This window comes from Boleophthalmus pectinirostris, unplaced genomic scaffold (genome assembly GCF_026225935.1).
Source record: "Boleophthalmus pectinirostris isolate CB_2022bp ecotype Guang Dong unplaced genomic scaffold, ASM2622593v1 HiC_scaffold_15, whole genome shotgun sequence".
Classification (NCBI taxonomy): Eukaryota; Metazoa; Chordata; class Actinopteri; order Gobiiformes; family Gobiidae; genus Boleophthalmus; species Boleophthalmus pectinirostris.
The window spans coordinates 9,111,966-9,132,801 of record NW_026571070.1 but is presented as its reverse complement, the minus strand read 5'-3'; the positions used below and the strand labels follow the sequence as shown (position 1 = coordinate 9,132,801).

The 20,836-nt window shown below is 40.8% G+C and overlaps 1 protein-coding gene across 3 annotated transcripts in view; it reads right to left on the bottom strand.

The window, feature by feature from the left end:
- Positions 1 to 13,417: 13,417 nt before the first annotated feature.
- Positions 13,418 to 20,836, bottom strand: part of pld1b (phospholipase D1b) — a 100,265-nt gene continuing 92,846 nt past the window's right edge. For all 3 annotated transcript variants that reach the window (XM_055150927.1, XM_020922780.2, XM_020922781.2), the window contains exon 26: positions 13,418 to 19,910. In XM_055150927.1, coding sequence (XP_055006902.1) covers positions 19,686 to 19,910 — 225 coding nt within the window. In that variant the 3' untranslated portion in view covers positions 13,418 to 19,685. The remainder of the gene's footprint in view (positions 19,911 to 20,836) is intronic.

The following is a 20,836-nucleotide window of genomic DNA, read 5'->3' as shown; positions in this document are numbered from 1 at the left end:
TCGAAAATTCCCCCCGAAATCTCCTGTCTCTCCTGTCCCCCCGCCGCTCCTCTCCGCCGCCGCCGCCGCCGTCAGCTCAGAACGGACCCCCCGCCTCCACCCCCCGACCGGCCCCGTGCGAGACCGCGTCCGTGCGCTTCTGCCGCCGCCGCCGCCGCCTCTGCCGCCGCCGCTGCTGCCGCTTCTGCCGCCTTCACGGAAACGCGTCCAAATGTGCATCCAAAAAATCGCCAAGAGGAAAGAAGGGGAGGATAGTGGTAGTCCGGGCCCGCTACATGACGCTCTCCTCCGCTGCTACATAGCCTGTCCTCCGTGAGAAGCAGCTCCAGCGCCCGTCAGTGTACGTCTCCGTGCGTGCGTCTCTCCTGGCCGTGCGTCTGTGTGCGCGCGGGAGTGGCTTGTGACGAGGCTGCGCGCTCCACAGAGACGCCCAATGAGCAATAATAAAGACTAGAGGGACCGTCCCCGTGGCTGTCTATAGAAGCCTATAAGCAGCATCCAGTTCAAGCGGACATTTTCTGACTGTAACATGCTACTAGAGAATTCATACAAACTAACAACGAGCTGGAATTTGAATTATCCATGGTGTCATAATGATCAAAAATAATAACAAAATAGCCTCTGAATGGGCAAACATTCTCTAAAACCCATGATTAACTTTGATAACTGAATGCACTTTTTTATATTTGTACTTTTATTTAATTAATTTGGTAGAATAATAGATTAATTATAAACACAGACTGTATAAAGAAGTCGACTAAAGGAGTATAACGTGAGTTATAGTGTCCGGCTCCAGTCAAATGAAGCTCATTGAGGCCGATTTGGATCCAGGTTCATACTAAGAATACAGATTTATTAACGGATATAATTAAAAGGCGAAACAAAAACACAAGGGTCATGTAGAGCGGGTTAATATGAACATTTTAATATTTTAAAACTGAAATGACGAGGCTCACTGCTGCTACAGCAGTTACAGAGAGAAAAGCAACGATTTTTCAATATAAAGTCAAAGAATATGGAAGTGTCTCCATGAACACTTCCTTTTTAGAAAGTGGCAGCTAATAGATCCATTTATATCAGGGGTGGGCAATTTGTTTTTCCATGAGGCTACATGAGAAACAGAAAATATTGTAGAGGGCCGGACCAAAATGTTTAACTCAATTCTGCATAATATTAATTGTATTTCTTTATAAAAAATCAGTAAACAGAGTTGTTTTGGCGAGTTGGTAAGACTGGTAAGAGTTTATGTTATGACTAAGCAATGAAAAAGTGATATTGCCTTATAAAAACCCACCTCTAAAATAAAAGTAATCCAGCTTTAGTCCATGCATGAGGTAAAATGATAAAATACGTTTATTTTGTAATTCCAAATGAGCTTAAACGGGCCGGTCGGAGTCAACCAAAGGACTGTATGTGGCCCCGGATTATATAAACAGTGTATGATCAGTAGTGCAAACAGTAGTGCAATGGATTTTCATGAACTCTAAATACAGAAGCGAGGCAGCCAATCTGCACCATTGGCCTCTCAGATCATCACCAACACTCACATATCACATTCATAATCAGCAGGTAAGTAAGTAATGTAATAATAAGTGATGTCAAAAAAGAATAACTGTCAGTGGTTGTGTCCATATGGTGTAATGTTAACATAGTTTAATTCATAAATATAGGCTAGACCAGTGTTTTTACATTGTTTACTAACCTGATTCATCATCTGGTTTCACTTTGTGGAAACTGTCTGACCTCGCAGCATTAGAATTCGTTTGCTTGACAGTAGGTGGGTACTTTTTTTATTTAACCTATCGCTGCTATTTGGTTGTGACGTATGCAATGCGCCAAACCTGTAGGAAGAAGAGCAATAACGTCTTTCCCCTTGATAAAATTCACATTCACAAACATTCTCTTTGTCCCAGCTTTAAATCCTCGATCTCGGGAATCGTTGCCAACACAGAATGTATAGCTCTTCGCTGATTGGCTGCACTTGCGTTTTTTTTTTTTTTACGAACCATCTAGTGTAGGGGTGTGCAAAAATATTGGAATATCGATATATCATATCTTTTAATGTGATGATACAGTATCGATATCGTGGGCTACTGTATCGATATATCACCAAGAGTATTTTTACGTGTGTTTTACAAAATTATTTTGTTACAGTGCTACAGTTTTGTTGCTTGTGGAGTGAAAGGAAACTAATTTGGGCAACACATTTGACATTTTCACTGTTTTGATGATTAAAATGTTTGTGTTTCATATTAATTTTGCACAAGAAGTGGTTCAACAAAGACTTTTAGTATCACGGCCATGATTTAGCCTTTATTTTTTATTTGAAATATATCATATTGAATCAAAAGTGCACTGTATCGAGATATGTATCGTATCGTGGTTTAGGTATCGAGGTTTGTATCATATCGGCAACTTCTTAATGATACCCAGCCCTAGTCTAGTGTATTCTGATTCCTGACCTAGTCGCTGGAGAGAAATGAAATAGAGCGGAGGCACTAGGTGGCTGTTCATTGATTTAATTATTATTCTTTTATCTATTGATTCTATTAGTTCCGTTTGTTTAGAACATAATTCTGTTGACTTTTTAAAGAGAAATCATCTTGTTTATAAAATATGCTCTACAAATAACGTTGGATTGGATTGAAAAACTTGGAAGAACAAATGTACTAATAGATCCAGGTAGAGTTCCCACAAATATAATATTATGTCAAGTTACACCTTTAAATCAGATCCAGTTTTGGCATTATTATCAAAACTTTGCTGCTTTTACAATCACAAGATGGCCGCCGGTATTCCCACGGTAACAGAAGCTGTGTCCTCTCTAGCCTTTACTGCCCCTCACATGGAGACGCCCCTGGAGCTGTACTCACACCTCATTATAACATCAGCTCTGGAGGTGCGCGAGACGGTACTGCAGGTCCCCCGACGCAAAGGTCACGTTGTCATAACCAATAACCACGCGTTAGGCCGTTTGTACCGCAGAGTTCCGGTGTTTTGTCAAAGATAATTCATCAAACACAAATAATCTTAAATATGGGTCGAGCGTGCAAAGTTATGTTCATTATTCCAGGTTTGGAGAAGCAGCAGGAGACGTTTAATAGGCCATGTTTACGCGCCAAATATCTGATCTGTGTAGTTATCAGATTATTGAAATGTCACGCACGAGCAGGTTTGACGAGGAGAATTATGCAAAAAAGGGCAAACTAATGAGCAGTGTCGGGGAGTAACAGATTACATGTACTGGAGTTACGTAATCAGAGTACAAATTATGAGTAACTGTATTCAGTTACAGTTACTGTTTCAGTGAGTGGTAACTGGATTACAGTTACTTTGTTGAAATAAATGGATTACAGGGCGGTATTTTCCTGTTTTCACATTTTGGGCTATATCCCTTTTTTTTCTCAGTAGTTCCACTCATTGCCGGACACTAAACCAGGTCTAAACCAGGACTAAACCAGGTCTAAACCAGGACTAAACCAGGTCTAACCAGGACTAAACCAGGTCTAAACCAGGTCTTAACCAGGACTAAACCAGGACTAAACCAGGTCTAAACCAGGACTAAACCAGGTCTAAACCCACGTCTAAACTAAGTCTAAACCAGGACTAAACCAGGTCTAAACTAGGTCTAAACCAGGACTAAAACCAGGTCTAAAATAGGTCTAAACCAGGACTAAAACCAGGTCTAAACTAGGTCTAAACCAGGACTAAAACCAGGTCTACATTAAGTCTAAACCAGGACTAAAACCAGGTCTACATTAAGTCTAAACCAGGACTAAACCAGGTCTAAACTAGGACTAAACCAGGTCTAAACCAGGTCTAAAACAGGATTTAACAGGTCTAAATCATGCCGCGCGGACATGTCTCCTCATCTTCTGTCAATAATATTTTTAATACGGTTCAGTAAAGACTCGGCCTTTTCATTTTCTTTTATCAGACAAAACTTCTTATGTTACGATATCCTGGTCTTTGCTTCTCTACAGCAAATCAAGTAATCCAAAGTATTCAGATTACATTACTCACCTTAAGTAACTTAATGGATTCTGTTACAAACTACATTCTGGGGTATGTAATCTGTAATCTGTAGTGGAATACATTTTAAAAGTCACCTTCCCAACACTGCTAATGAAAGACAAAAATGTTAAAGATTGAAATAGTTATTTTAAAAGTCCTATATTACACAAAATTGACTCTTGTGAGCTTTAAGACGTGTTATCTCCTCAAAAACAGACCAAGAGCTGTCCATCCATTCATCCATCCATTTTCTTCCTCTTATCCACGGCAGAAGTCTAAGCAACGACTCCCAGACTTCCTTCACCCCAGACACTTCCTCTAGCTCCTCAGGGGGGATCCTGAAGCGTTCTCAGGCCAGCCCAGAGAGACAGTTGCTCCAGCTTTTCCTTCCGGTGGGACCAAGAGTTGTGTTTTGTTTCATTCACACATGTTTGAGTAACACTTTATTATTAGTCTTACTTTATTGTTAGTCTGTCAAGCTGCTTCTTCAGAACTTTTTCAGTTCTGAAGAAGCAGCTTGGATGAGCTGCGAAATGTCTTCAACCAAACTAACTTTTGTCCAGTCGACAAACAGAATTTTTCTCCTCATGGATTCTACCTGGACGACTGAGGGATTCTTCACAAGTAAAAAGTTCATTTCTAATTGATCCAAGGTAATTTGGGCCAATTCACCTGGAAGCCTGAGGGCCAAGATAAATTTGTCTGAGGGCCGCATTTGACTCACGGGCCATAGTTTGGACATGCCTCATCTGTATAATGACTTTGTATAGGATTTACCCCAGATGCACTAAGTGATGCAGTCCTCTCTTTATACCAGGGGTCATTAAATTAATTATATGATGTATTTACATTTTCCGCTGAATTCGCTGCAGAACAAGCTTGAGATTAAACAGTGACAGTCGACGCACGTGCAGAGTTCTGTAGTGCAGTTAAGGACAACAAAATGACTCGTGTTAAAGTATACTGGTAACTGGTATATTAAGCTTTTCCCAAATCCCGTAGGAAGAAGGGCAATAACATCTTTCCCCTTGATAAAATTCACCAAACGTTGTCATTGTTCCGGCTTTAAATCCTCGACTTCGAGAAACGACGCCAACACAAAATGTCTGTCTTCGTCTACATCCATCTCGACCGCTTTGTTTACTGTTGTGCTGGAGAAAAATGAAATTGAGCGGAGCCTCCCAACACAGTCAGGAGCGATAATGTGGCCCCCAGAGAAAAAAGTTTGGTGAGCCCTGCTTTATAGGCGAGTTTCATTGTTGACAAAAGCGCGCGTTGCATGCTGGGAATTATTTTGGTCGGCGGCAAAAAACACTAATTCAAAATGACGGACGGAGCGAGAAAACACGTAAAGGGTATTGATCCCGTTTATTTATCCACTCTAACGGCAGAGGACCCAAGACCATTTGACCAGAAATTGGTCATAAGCATCGATGGAGCCAAATCACCCTTTTCAACCCCGACAAAAGGTGGACCAAACCAAATTTCTGGTCAGAATCGGCAACTACCTGGACAAATATTCACTTGGGCGACATCCACAATGACTTGGTGGAAACTCCTGGGCCATTCACAGCAGAAAAGATGAAAACGTCCAAGAGTCTCGATGTGTTGTTGAACTTGTTGGAGTCCACGGTTTGTTAGGATCTTCTACATTTGCTCTGCGAATGTTTGAAAGCCGTTTAATTCACCGTTAGCGGTTCTTTTCACTCAGAATACGAAAAAGACATTTTCCTTCTTCCGTGCTTCTATTTGTGCATCCGATAATGCAGCAGGAATTTACCATTATCGGGGATAAATACTCGAGGTTACGCACTGTGTTTGACGCTACCGTGTTTCTTGCCTTCGACCAAAATATTTCCCAGCATGCAACGCAGGCTTTTAATAACAATGACGTCAGCTGAAACTCGCCTATAGTGAAGCTTGTGTGCATGACCTGATATTTTCCTTACGTATTTTAAATCCATGTGTTTCTTTGAGTATCAGTATCAGATGATATTACTGAGCTACAGGCATTTCTCTGCTGCTTTACATTATATTTTTTGCATCTCTTCCCCGTATGTCGAAGTCCAGACCTGGTTTATTGCTGCTGTAAACATTCCAGCGAGGTATTGGAGGTTTGTGCTGTTATTGTTGCGTTTTAAATTAACTCAAGTGTTCATTTGTGTTTCTCTGTGTTCAGACCTGTGTAGCTCCTCCTCTCTGCGCCTCGTGGTAGATTCAAGTTTGGGCAGGTTTCCTCTTCACATACCCTCCTCATGCTCCTGTCTCTGCTCCTGTCACTGCTCCTGTCACTGCGGACACACCCAAGACTATAAACACAGACAGATACAAGGAAGGAAGGAGCTTAAATGGAGGGGAAAAAGTAGTCTGTCTTGTTTAAAAATGCCACTACTGCAACTAATATCTTACTTTTTATAATATATTCATCGGTTTCAGAATCAAGAGAATTAGGACAGTTGCCAAAGCAGTTTCCAGTTTAAATATGACATATGTTTGAATGGGAAAAAGTCCTAAAAATGTTGCATAATATCAGGAGGGGGTGTGCAAAAATGTTGAAATATCGCTATATTGTATCATTTAATCTGATGATACAGTATTGATATCATGGGCTGCTGTATCGATATATCGCCAAGAGCATTTTTAGGTATATTTTACTGAATTATTTTGTGTAAGAGCTACAATTGTGTTGACATTTTCACTGTTTTGATCAGTAAAATGGGTGTTTTTCATATTAACTTTGCACAGACTTTTAGTATCACAGCCATGTCCACTGAGGTTCATTTAGTCTTTCGATAATTTGTGTTATTAGGTTCTTTTTTCAGACCATGTGTTTGTTTTCATACCTGACAGTTTCGACTGCTCCCTGCGGTCTTCCTCAGAGTCACGTGATGTTACCGTGATGTGTCTGGTCAGTTGATTTCTACAGGTTTTGGTGCTGTCTTCCTACTGGTGGAGGCAAGACGACAGCGCCATCTGCAGTCCGACTTCCTCAGCACAGTATTCCAGGTGTGTGAGAGTAAAGAAGCCCCTCGTCCAGGTTTATAGTCCCTTGGGCACGTTTCCACACTTGTGTTAATACTGCCAGGAGGGGGCTTTTTTACTCTCACACACCTGGGATACTGTCTTGAGGAATTCGAAAAGCAGATGGCGCCGTCATCCCGCCTCCACCGGTAGGAAGACAACGCCAAAATCTGTTTAAATCAGCTGAGTAGACACATCACAGCAACATCACATGTCAGTCACATGACATCACATGACAGTCGAAACTGTCAGGTATGAAAACAAACACTTGGTCTGAAAAAAGAACCTAATAACACATATCACAGCCTTGATTTTGCCTTTGTTTTTCACTGAACCGTATCGAATCGGTTTGAAATATATCGTATCGAACCGTATTGAATCGAAAATGCACAGTATCGAAAAACGTATCATATCGTGGCCTGTGTACTGAGGTATGTATCGTATCGGCAACTTCTTAAAATAAAGCTCAGATTAAGTTTAATTTGAGAATAGGCTACAGAGATATTATTTATTTAAAATTTTATTATTATTTTATATTTTGCTCGCTCTGGATTCAATGTTTAAGCAAAACTATTATTAAACATTTACTTTAATACGAAGGTTTAACATTACATATTTCGAAAGAAGAGAAAACGTGCAGATGATGTTGAAATTTTTCATTAAATATTTAGTTTGGCCCACGATTTAGTCCCAGTTTTAAATTTTGGCCCTGTGTGAATTTGCATTTGACACCCCTGGGCTACTGGGTCTAACTTTCTAAAGTAAATCACCGACTTTATTCAAAGGACAACTTTTGCTAAAACTAAAGTTATTACTGCTCGTCTTATCATTACAAATATAATCTAGTGCCTTAAAGGTGCATTGTGTAACTTTTCTCGTGAAGGGTGCGTCACCTTCTATAGACATGTCATTGCTTTGCCTGGAATGTTCCACAGTGTGACATTAAACAGCTCTACCTTACATTTATTCAATTACAGGTGGTTTTATAACTTAAAAATACCAAGAAAAACAGACATTCTGACTGTGAGCAGAATCGCCTCTCCACAGATCTGACCTGTAACTGTAAGGTTTAATGCCACACTGTGAAACATTACAGACAACCAACTCCATGGGGAAAAGCATTTGATGGACCCTCCACCAGAAAAGTTACACAATTCACCTTTAAATACAGTTTCTTTATGAACAAAAATTGACCTATAATCCACTATTTCAGTCATTCTACGGCTTCTTTATTCTTTTTTTTTTTTTTTTTTTTTGCATGTATTTATAGATTACTCCAGTTCCAGTCTCCTCGTCTCTGGCTCCCCCCTGTGGACGACACGGGGACTGCAGCAGCACGGACAGCGCTTCAGTGAGTGACAGTTTCTCATTACTGTTTCTGTGATAAGAAAACACAGAAGGAAATTAGAGCGAAGATTACGAGAGAATGAAGATTAAAAGAATGTATTGTTTTTTGATGTGGGGAGACTAAGATTTATTACAGTAATACAAGCACACAGGGGTAGTACGAATATTGGTTTATGTTTGGAAAAAATGAAGTTTGTTTGGATTTTTTAGGGGACTATCTGCTGTATATCAGGAAGCACAATTAGTCCCTAAAACTGAATAAATATTGGACATAAATACATAAATAAAATTGTCCATATTAATGAGGGAGATTTTTTCTTCTTCTAACATGTTGATAAATGAGCAGTGTCATAAATAAAACTCAAACTTTTTTACATGATAAAGGGAATGTCATTTAAAGATTCAGTATGTAACTTTCTGGAGGTGGCATGTCGGCTGCTTGATTCCATGGAAAAAGAAAGATAAAACTTCATACTTCAGAACATTCTCTGTGGAAATAGATATTTTTTATGCCATACTGTGGATGATTATGGCCAAAGGAACACAGTTTTAATGAAAACAAATTGGAGGCAAAAACTCAGGGCTGAGAAGAGTTTGGGGAGGATCTGGAGGAGGACTCAAATAAATTCTGGCAAAGTGTCCGGCGCCTCAGGAAGGGGAAGCAGTTCTTCACCAAAACTGTTTACAGTGCGGGGGAAGAGCTGTTGACCTCGACTGGGGAAGTTGTCGGGTGGTGGAAGGAATACTTTGAGGATCTCCTCAATCCCACCGTCACGTCTTTCGAGGAGTAAACCGAGGCTGGGGACTCGGAGGCGGAGTCATCCATCACCCTGGCTGAAGTCACTGAGGTGGTTGGCAAACTCCTTGGTGGGTCTGGGGGTGGATAAGATCCGTCCTGAGTATCTTAAGTCTCTGGATGTTGTGGGTCTTGGCTGACATGTTTCTTCAACATCGCGTGGCGGTCGGGGACAGTACCTCTGGACTGGCAGACCTGGAGTCTATGGTCATGAGCTCTGGGTAATGACCACAAGGACAAGATGCGATGTCAAGCGGTCAAAATGAGTTTCCTTCGCAGGGTGGCTGGGCATTCCCTTAGAGACAGGGTGAGGAGCTCAGACACACAGGAGGAGCTCGGAGTAGAGCAGCTGCTCCACGTCGAGAGGAGCAGCTGAGGCTCGGGCATCTGTTCCGAATGCCTCCTGGGTGCTTCTCCCGGGGGGAGTTCTGGGCATGTCCCACTGGGAGGAGGCTCGGGGAAAGACCCAGGACAAACTGGAGGGACTGTGTCTTTCAGCTGGTCTGGGAACGTTTAGGATCCCCCCGGAAGAGCTGGAGGACGTGTGTGTGGAGAGGGAAGTCTGCGTTTCCCTGCTCAGACTGCTGCCCCGTGACCCGGCCCTGGATAAACCAGAAGGAAATGGATGGATGGACAAATAGGAGGCGGTAACATAAGAGTCAGGTTTGTGGAGGTGCAAGCCGGCTCACAGTGAGAACACATGTTTCAGTTTTACATTTCACATTTCAACTCTTTCAGTGCAATAAAAACAACCAGAATGAAAGAATATTTATGTAAAAGAGTCGATTCTGTGGCTTTAACGAGGACACATACAGTCTGACGGCTTTGTCTTATTAAAACTTGCTTTATTGTTTTATTTTCTTTGTTTCACAGGAAGCAAGTCATGACAAAGAAACGCAGGTTTGAAGAACAGTCTGAGCAAATAGTGCAATTTACAGAGACACGAGAAATCACCGAGAGAAAGAAAGAAAAGGAGAGGAAAAGAGAGAGAGATAGAGGAGGCTGAGAGATAGAGGAGGCTGAGAAAGAGAAAAGGTGATGGATAGAGAAGAGAAAGAAGTAGGGAGGGATAAAGAAGAGAAAGAGAGAGGAGGTGTACTTCAACAAGGGTAGAGAGTGGAGAAATATGGAAAAGAAAGAGTAAGAGAGAGAAAGGAAGGGAGAGGAAAAGACAGGAGGGAGAAAGAAAAGAGAGAGAAAAAGGGTGGAGAGAACGAAAGAGTAGAATTAGAGGATAGCGAGCGGGAAAAGAGGGAGAACAGTACAGCCACGACACATCTGCAGTTTACTCATTGTCCAACATGCTTCATACAAACAAGTACAAAAGTCAAGAGTTCTTTCTTGTGTATAAAATTTAACATATTATAATCTTTTTTTAAAACCAGATTTCACATTAAAGTGTAGTTACGAGGAAACTCAGTTGTCGCGTGTTTTCAATGGTGTAAATTGCACTTCTGAACAAATCGCAGAAAATAAAATAAAGGCAGAACGTTGACAACATCCATTTTGGCTTTTAGTGACACCTAGTGGACAAAAAAACTCTTACATCTTTTTATACCTGTCTTATACTTCTCAAAATTTACTCTTGTGAGCTTTAAAATGCGTTATAATGTTGTTACCTCATCAAGACCTAGACCTGGTTTAGACCTGGTTTAGACCTGGTTTAGACCTAGTTTAGACCCGGGTTCAAACTTGGTTCGGACCTGGTTTAGATCCTTGTTCGGACTTGGTTTAGACCTGGTTTAGACTCTGGTTCGGACATGGTTTGACCTGGTTTAGACCCTGGGTTGGACTTGGTTTAGATGTGGTTAGACTTGGTTTAGGCCTAGTTTAGACCCGGGTTCGAACTTGGTTTAGACCTAGTTTAGACCCGGGTTCAAACTTGATTTGGACCTGGTTTAGACCCTGGTTTTGACTTGGTTTCGACCTGGTTTAGACCCTGGTTTGGACTTGGTTTCGACCTGGTTTAGACCCTGGTTTGGACTTGGTTTCGACCTGGCTTCGACCCTGGTTTGGACTTGGTTTAGACCTGGTTTAGATCCTGGTTGGAATTGGTTTAGACCTAGTTTAGACCCAAGTTCGGTCTTTGTTTAGACCTGGTTTAGACCCTGGTTCGAACTTGGTTTAGACCTCGTTTAGACCTAGTTTAGACCCTGGTTTGAACTTGGTTTAAATGTGGTTTAGACCTGGTTTAGACCTAGTTTAGACCCTAGTTCAGACTTGGTTTAGACCTAGTTTAGACCCTAGTTCAGACTTGGTTTAGACCTAGTTTAGACCGGGGCTCGAAGTTGATTTAGACCTGGTTTAGACCCTGGTTTAGACCCTGGTTCAGACTTGGTTCGGACTTGGATTAGACCTGATTTAGACCTAGTTTAGACCCTGGGTTGGACTTTCTTTAGACCTGGTTTAGACCCTGGTATGGACCTGGTTTAGACCCTGGTTCAAACTTGGTTTAGATGTGGTTTAGACCTGGCTTAGACCTAGTTTAGACCCTTGTTTGGACTTGGTTTAGACCTAATTTAGACCGGGGCTCGAAGTTGATTTAGACCTGGTTTAGACCTGGTTTAGACCCTGGTTTAGACCCTGGTTCAGACTTGGTTCGGACTTGGTTTAGACCTGGTTTAGACCCTGGTTCAAACTTGGTTTAGACCTAGTTTAGACTGGGGTTCAAACTTGATTTCGACCTGATTTCGACCTGGTTTAGACCTGGTTTAGACCCGGGTTTGAACTTGATTTAGACCTTGTTTGAGGTAACAACACGGTTTAATCTCACTAGAGTAAATTCTGTGTATTATAGAACCTTTTAAGGCCACTGTATTCAGTTTTATTTGATATTTTTATCGACCAAAACAGCTTTGATTTCTGTTCATTCTAGTTTTTATAACGTCCAGCACTGGTTAAGGTTTTTTCTGTGTTTTATAAGCCGATCTATAGCGTATAAATCCAGTCTTACAAAACGGATAATTTCTGATAAAAGGTCAGAGACACAGAGGTAGAACAACAGTCAACACCAAAAGGCAAATCTGGAGCGAGACACGAGTTTGAGACGATCAGATTCATGCTTTAAGGACAGTGGGCGGAAACATGCACTTAAATAATCACATAAAAAGATGCACATTAGTAAACAGAGCAGCCCCATGCAGACTATAGACAGATCAAATGTACAGACTTCAGTGCTCAGTTGGGGTTTTTGTCATTTGGACACAGGATCGCGTCAGAATTGTTACAAACGTTTAGGTGATTTGAGACGGGGGGAGGTGTCGGCTGTTCAAAAATACAAACCACATTTCAAAACAAATCTACAGTCTTTGTGAACTGTTGGATTTCTAGCGGCTTTGTAGGGACCGAGGTTAAGTCCTGGTTTAGTCAAACTCTAGTCCCATGATAGTCCAGAGTGAGACCAGTTACAGATGTACTTTGAATCTGGTGTAGACCTGGTTTAGATCTGGTTTAATCCTGATTTAGATCTAGTTAGACCGGGTTAAGTTTTGACTTGATTTAGACCTGGTTTAGACCTGGTTAAGACCTGGTTAAGATCTGGTTTAGACCTGGCTTAGACCTGGTTTAGTCTTGATTTGGACCTAGTTAAACCTGGTTAAGACTTGACTTGGTTTAGATCTGGTTTAAACCTTGGTTAGCCCTGGTTTAGACCTGGTTTATACCTGGCTTAGACCTGGTTTAGTTCTGATTTAGATCTAGATAGACCAGGTTAAGACGTGACTTGTTTTAGACCTGGTTTAGACCTGGTTTAGACCTGTCTTAGACCTGGTTTAAACCTAGTTTAGACCTGGCTTAGTCCTGATTTAGACCTAGTTACACCGGGTTAAGACTTGACCTGGTTTAGACCTGGTTTTGACCTGGTTTAGACCTGGTTTGGTCCTGATTTAAACCTAGTTACACCAGATTAAGACTTGACTTGGTTTAGATCTGGTTTAGACCTGGTTTAGACCTGGCTTAGACCTTGTTTAGTCCTGGTTTAGACCTGGATTAGACCAGATTTAGACCAGGTTTAGTCCTGATTTAAACCTGGTTAAGACTTGTCTTGGTTCAGACCTGGTTTAGACCTAGTTTAGACCTGGTTTAGGCCTAGTTCAGACCTGGTTTAGGCCTAGTTCAGACCTGGCTTAGACCTGATTTAGACCTAGTTAAACCTAGTAACACAGACCTGAATTTACTTCCAATTGTTATAAAAATGTATGTACTTATGAAGTAATGTTCAAGACGCTATAACACAAAAAGGACTTTAACCCAACAAAATAATTTTATAATAAGTAAACAATGATGAAAAAATAACATAAACATAAATAAAATGTGACACAAAATAAAAAATTACCCAAGATTTAATGACTATGGTCCTCAGCCTTCAGCAGATCATTCAGTGTAAACAAATGATTCCAAAACTCTTCATCACATTATTTTAAGACAAAACAACGAAGCAGCTTGAAAAACAAAAATACAACATAAAGCAACGTAAACGGAAGTAAGCGAAGCATAAATAATGGTGCGTTTAAGGAGAAAAGGGACGGACATTTATCTATTTAACAGATAAAGACATGTCACTTAAAGCTGCGCTGTGTAACTTTTCTGTCGGAGGGTTCGTTAAATCAGTGGTCCTCAATATTTTCAGCTCCACGGACCAGTTTTATGTCCAACAGTATTTCGAGGACCAGGGGCTGCGGTGGCGTGGCTTGGTTTAGTCCTGGTTTAGTCCTGGTTTAGTCCAGGTTTAGTCCAGGTTTAGTCCAGGTTTAGTCCAGGTTTAGTCCAGGTTTAGTCCTGGTTTAGTCCTGGTTTAGTCCTGGTTTAGTCCTGGTTTACACCTGGTGGGGTCCTGGTTTAGTCCTGATTTTAGTTCTGGTTCAGACCTGGTTTTAGTCCTGGTTTTAGTCCTGGTTTAGACCTGGATTAGACCTGGTGTGGTTCTGGTTTAGTCCCGATTTTAGTTCTGGTTCAGACCTGGTTTTAGTCCTGGTTTTAGTCCTGGTTTAGTACTGGTTTTAGTCCTGGTTTTAGTTTGGTTTAGTACTGGTTTTAGTCCTGGTTTTAGTTTGGTTTAGTACTGGTTTTAGTCCTGATTAAATCATGTTTTAGTCCTGGTTTTAGACCTGGTTCAGACCTGGTATAGACCTGGTTTAGTCCTGGTTAAGTCCTGGTTTAGTCTTGGTTTAGATATCCATAGAAACAAGCAGGGGACGAACCCCCAACCAAAAAGTTACACAGTGCACCTTTAAAGACACAAGTAAAGTGATCAAGTCGTATAAAATAACTCATGGTAATAGAGGTGAGGGGGAGATACAGACAAAAAAATGAATATATCAGTCATGTTTTTGTTTCATGGATGGAGATCATGACCTTTTGCTCCATTACAGTGAAGACTACATGAAAACTAATACAAATAATAATACGAATCTACATTTTTAAGCACATTTAATTCTTAATTCTGCAGTTTATGACAGAACTGGAGTCTTGCCAAGGCATTTTCATAATTTCGTTTTGCAATAAATATCGTATCGTGGGATGTATATCGTGAAAATATCATATCGAGAGGTTTGAATATCGTTACATCCCAACTTTACACCATTATTTGAAAGATTACAATGCAAGTTTGTTTTATTTTTAATCTATAGGGCCTATTTATGTAGACATACTTCGATCATAACTGAACCTGGCTAAGATTCAGATCAGAGTGAGGTTTTTTTTTTTTAGGTTTAAATCATCTGGATTTCAGAATTGAAACTGGTGACCCAAATGAGAAACTTGTGTGAGACTTCTGCTTTCTGATTGGATAATTATCCTGAGAACCAAAACACCAAATTGTAACATAAACAACTTGGAGAGCATCTCCAATGTTTTTGAAACCAAGAATAAATCAGCATTACAATTGTAGGCTGTGCAATTAATCGAATTTTAATATATAATATAATTGAGTTGAAACAATAAAGCTTAACAAAGTTTATTTGGAGATATTTTTCATATAAATAAGTATATTTATTATAATTTTTTTAATATAGAGAGCTGGATATATAGTTTATTTTGGATACACACTGGAAAAAAACAACATCTAGGTAAGTTAAAATGACTTAAATTAAGAATATTTGACTTTATTTGAGTCGATTCAGCTTGATAAGTAAAATTTATTCAAGCAACACTTATTTTAAGTGCAAAAAGTTGTCGTTTTTATTATTTTATTATTATTTATATAATTAAGATGTATTTTCATATTTTAAGTACAAAAAGTCTTGTTCCACTGGCAGATAATTTTACTTGTCAAGTGAAATTTACTCAAATCATGATAAAACTTTCTTAATTTAAGTCATTTTATCTTGACTAGATTTTGTTTTTTGCAGTGTATTTATGTTTTTCTGCGCCTTATTTCATGTTCAAAGTATATTTTACTCATTTTTTGTTTCATACATCGCAAAACTGCTCTAAGGTTCATACTTGTAGCCTATATTTATGTTCAATTTGGAAGTTTTGGGTGTTTTTTTGAGAGAGAAATGCCAAATAAATGCATAATGTAACAAAAAATTATCGTTGAATAATCATGATTTCAATATTGACCAAAATAATCGTGATTTTTTTCCATGATCGAGCAGCTCTAGAACACGGTTAGGCCTTGTTTAAGATTTAAAGTTAAGCGTGAATCCTTTAATTTGTCATTTTTTTTAACTCTATTTCTAAATTTTTCTAATCTCCAAAACTACATGAACGATATAATCTTTTTTGCTGTGCCTCTCCCACCTCTAGAGGAGCGTCAGAGTCATGTGATCATGCGTCTCTTTTCGCAGAGACGGTCCCACTTTGAGGATTTATTTAGACACTTGTTCTTTTTTTTTTTTCGTAATGACACTTCGTAACACATTTGTAAAGGCCTTTTCTGTAAATACCACGATGAAGTTTCAGCTGTAATTCGTGCACTTTGTGAGTTCATACTTTTACCGTTTTAAAACATTTTTCGACTCAAGATCAAATTTTGTTTTATGGAAGACACGACGGCCACCTGTTTCTTTCCGTGGACATATTATTGCTTTGTCTGGAATGTTCCGCAGTATGCCTTTAACCTCATCTCCATAGAGACGACAGGTTACAGGTCAGGTTTGTGGAGCGGGGATAAGAATGTGTGTTTTTCAAGTCATTTTTAAGCGATAAAAAACTCTATAATTAAATAAATGCATGTTAGATAAGTGTGAAACTAAACTGTGGAACATTCTGGGCAAAGCCATAACATCTCCATGGTAGCGGCCGCCCCACAGGTAAAGTTACATAGTGTGGCTTTAAGGAAAAAAGGAGGAAGCTGCTTTGTAATTTGTGTAAGGCAATTTCCAATAAATCAGTTTCATAATTCACATAATTTTGTGCTGAAAACAGAAAAAAGGACAGAAACGTAACAAAGGGAGCGTTCACACTCAGTCCTGGTTTGGTCCTGGTTTGGTCCTGGTCTGGTCCTACTTAGAGCCCGGTTTAGTCCTGATTTAGTCCTGGTTTGGTCCTCGGTTGGGTTCTGTTTTAATCCTGGTTTAGTCCTGTTCTAGTCTTGGTTTAATCATTGTGTAGTCCTGGTTTAGTTCTAGTTTAGACCTGGTTTAGTCATGGTCTAGAAATAGTCTTGTCCTGGTTTAGTCCTGGTCTTGTCCTGATTTACTCCTGATTTAGTCTTGGCGTAGTCCTGTTTTATTTCTTGTCTAGTGCTGGTTTAGTCCTTGTCTAGTGCTGGTTGCATCCTGGTCTAGTCCTGGTTTAATCTTGGCCTAGTCCTGTTTTATTTCTTGTCTAGTCCTGATTTAGTCCTATTTTAGTCATTGTTTAGTCCTGATCTAATCCTGATGCAGTCCTCGTCTATTCCTGGTTAAATCATTGTCTAATCCTGGTCTAGTCCTGGTTGTGTCCTAGTCTAGTCCTTATTTAGTTCCAATTTTGTCCTGGTCTAGTCCTGGTCTAGTCCTGGTCTAGTCCTGGTCTAGTTTGGGTTGCATCCTAGTCTTGGTCTAGTCTTGGCTTGATCTTTGTCTAGTCTTGGTCTAATTCTGGTTTAGTCTTGGTCTAGTCCTGATTTAGTCCTTGCCTAGACCTAGTTTAGTCCTTATCTAGTCCTGGTTGCATCCTAGTCCAGTCCTGGTTTAGTCATGGTCTAATCGTGGTTTGGTCCTTGTCTAGTCCTGTGTTATTTCTCGTCTAGGCCTTGTTTAGTGCTGGTCTAGTCCTCGTTGCATCCTAGTCCAGTCCTCGTTTAGTCTTGGTCTAGTCCTGGTTTTGTCCTTGTCTAGTCCTGGTCTAATCCTGGTTTAGTCATGGTCTCCAGTAGTCCTGTTTTAGTCCTCGTCTAGTCCCGTTTTAGTCCTCGTCTGGTCCAGGTTTAGCCCCAGTTGTGACATGTGTTTAAATACGAACGCTCCCACCGAAAACAAACACTTAAATTAAGGAGTGCTGAAAGAGGAATATCTTAAATTTCCCACGTTTGCTCCGTCCTTGAACGTAGCGCAGTGTAAACAGAAACTGGTTTGGAGTGAGTCTCAAACAGGCCACTTCAGGCTTAGATCCACAGTGACACGAAGTGGGAAAAGTCTTTGGCACTTTGTCAAAAAAACAAAAAACAACAAAAAAAACAAGGCTTCAAACGCACTTTAGTGTCTCTTGACGGGGCTGCGTTCACTGCACCCACGTTGCATAGTGTTTCCTTCATTGTTTCTTAACGAATCCGACTCGACTGCGCCCCCTGGAGTTGGATTTTTTTTTTGTCTTCAGGCTTCTCAAGTGTTTATTGGCGTAGGAAAACTCATGTGATGTGGCGCCATCTTAGAAAAATCAAACGGAGGAAGTGCACGTTCATGGCTGCGTCCCGTTTCTGCTCACTTGTCTCCTTGAATCCTCAGCGGTCAATCACATCGACTGAGGGGAGATAGAGGAAGCCGATTGGTCCCTTCTCCTCAGTGGGTGGGGTTTATCAGTGAGGAAAGAAAAGTGAGCAGAAACTGAGTGGTAAATAACGTCGCTTTCTGAAGCTTTCGTGAAAAATAATTTCAGAATCTTGAGCTGTCACACGTTACGACACAAACCAGGAAGACTTTTGGAAACATGCAATGACAACTTCCGGTGCAGTTCCCGACACTGGTCTCTTCTAATCGCATATTCCCAGTGGGATCGGAGTTGTGTGTCAGTGGAGAAATCATGAAAACTGAGGTATGGCTGTAATTGTCGATAAGCCGAACATAACGGAACGCTACAATTTCATGTTTTCTCATTTGCCTAGATTTTATCAGACCTACGGTATTTACGGTCCCGTATTTACGAGACTGACGAAAGGCGGAATGGAAAACACAGTTTCTCGGTAACTAGGAGGGTGCAACATGCAACTTTCCTGGAAGTCACTGGATGGATGGACAAAGCCTGGACTTCAGTGACACTGAAACCATCCTGTCGGGATTCAGAAAGATCGGAATAATTCTAACTGGAACTGATTCTGAGTCTGATGACAGATGCACAGAAGAGGAAGCGACGCTCTGTTTACCTCCGGAGGTCGTGGAGTTGCTCAGAAGTGACACCGAGGATGAAGAATTCAGTGGATTTAGTGATTTGGAGTGAGATGGAGAGTTTGTTAAACTTGTTCTGTTCTGTTGTTTATGCTATAATTATCTGAAGAACTGTTCATATGTGACGTTAACGGTCTGTTGTTCTCTGTTTTATTGTTTTTACTATAACTTGCCTTTCGAGATGAAATATCAGATCCTGGTCTCCGATTTTATAAAATAAATTCACCCAAAAAAGGGCAACTTATAGTTTGAAAAATACAGTACTACCACAAACAAAGACCGATGGAAATTGTCACCACATGTTTCCAAACGTCTTCCTGGTTTGTGATGTGAGCGTGAATAGAGCCTATTTGAATAGAGCCTATTTAACACATAAAGACTAGACAGCTCACTAGTTAAATTAGTGCCCGATGGTGCAGATAAACAGTCTCTCATTCATCAGTGCGCCCCAGGGCAGCTGTGGCCACAACAGCACCTCACCACCACAAAGTCTGTAGTGAATAAATAATGCGTAGGGTTGTCAAGTGACTCTGAGCATCTGGAAAAAAGAACATGTTGATAGTTTGCAGTGACATCGTGCTGGGGGTGTTCTACATATACCTCTATGGTGGAATGTTACCACGTTACCATGGAGACACAGTGTACACATTAGAGAACACTGTCAAAAAAGTTTTAAGACTTGAAAAAAAGAAACAAAATGGATTTAAACCGCACATTTTCAGGATCAGGGGCGTTCATGGCCCAGTTAAAGTGTTTGACTTTCAACAAAAAGATAAGAGAAGGTCTAATTAATGCCTTATTATTATTATTATTATTTATTTTATTATTATTATTTATTATTATTATTATTCATTTGCAGCAGATCCCTGGACATGCACTTTCCCCCTTCCTCCTCCAGATGGCGCCACATTGTCTGAATCTTCTTTATTTCCTCTTTTTTTTTCTCTTCTATTCTTGCTCTTTTATTTCTCCTCTTTCTCTCATGTCCAGACTTCCATCGGCACCATGGCCTCCTTGGACCCGATGGGAGGGAGCAGGTTCTGTTCAGCCAGAAACTGCAGCGGGAACTGAACCGCAAACCCTCTGATCTTCTTCAGCTCCTCGCGCGCTCGGGTCGGGTCCTCTTTCTCCAGACCGGGTTTGGACAGAAAACTCTCCAGCTCCGTGATGCTGCGGACATCGCTGGACGGCAGGCAGCGGAAAACCTAAAAACAGAAAAGATGATTATATGTTTATTTTATACACATTTAATAAAGACAAAATGCAGGAAAAGCAAAAAACCCAAAAGGACTTATTTCAGCTGTGTAACTTTTCTGATCGTAGGTCCATCATCTGCTTGTTTCCAAATGTTATTACTTTGCCTGGAAGATTCCACAGTATAGCATTAAACTCATCTAACTCCATGGAAACAAGCAGGTGAAGCCACGAGAAGGAGTCAGGGTTAGTCAGATCTGTGGAGCAGCGAACCACCAGAAAAGTTAAACAGTGCAGCTTCAATTAAACACATCACTGGAGTCTGTGTGTCATTCGTTCATTCGTTTTTCAAAATAAAATCAACATTAAGAAAATGAAAAAACTACAGTTTTCTTCATTATTTGTCTCCAAAATCAAAATTAAAAAAACAGATAATGATTTGTTTTTTTCAGTTTTCAATTTTGTGTTTAAATTAATAATGAAAAAAACAGATAACAACCGTTTCCCGTTTACAAGACTTAAACTGTGATGCCGGACTGAACCAGGACTGAACCAGGACTGAACCATGACTAAACCGTTTTCAGTCCTGGTCTGGTCCCGGTCTCAATCCTGTTCTCAGTCCCGGTCTGAGGCCTGGTCCTGGTCCCAGTTTCAGTCCTGGCCTCACTTCTGGTCTTGTCCCGGCCTCAGTCCCAGTTTCAATCACGGTCTGGTCCTGGTCTGGTCCCGGCCTGGTCCCGGCCTCAGTTCTGGTCTCAGTCCTGGTCTCAGTCCCGGTCTGGTCCCGGACTCAAGCACGGTCTCAGTCTCGGTCTGGTCCCAGCCTCAGTCCCGGTCTGGTTCTGGTCTGGTCCCAGCCTCAGTCCCGATCTCAGTCCCGATCTCAGCCGTGGTCTGATTCCATTCTCAGTCTTGGTCTCAGTCCTGGTCCTGTTTT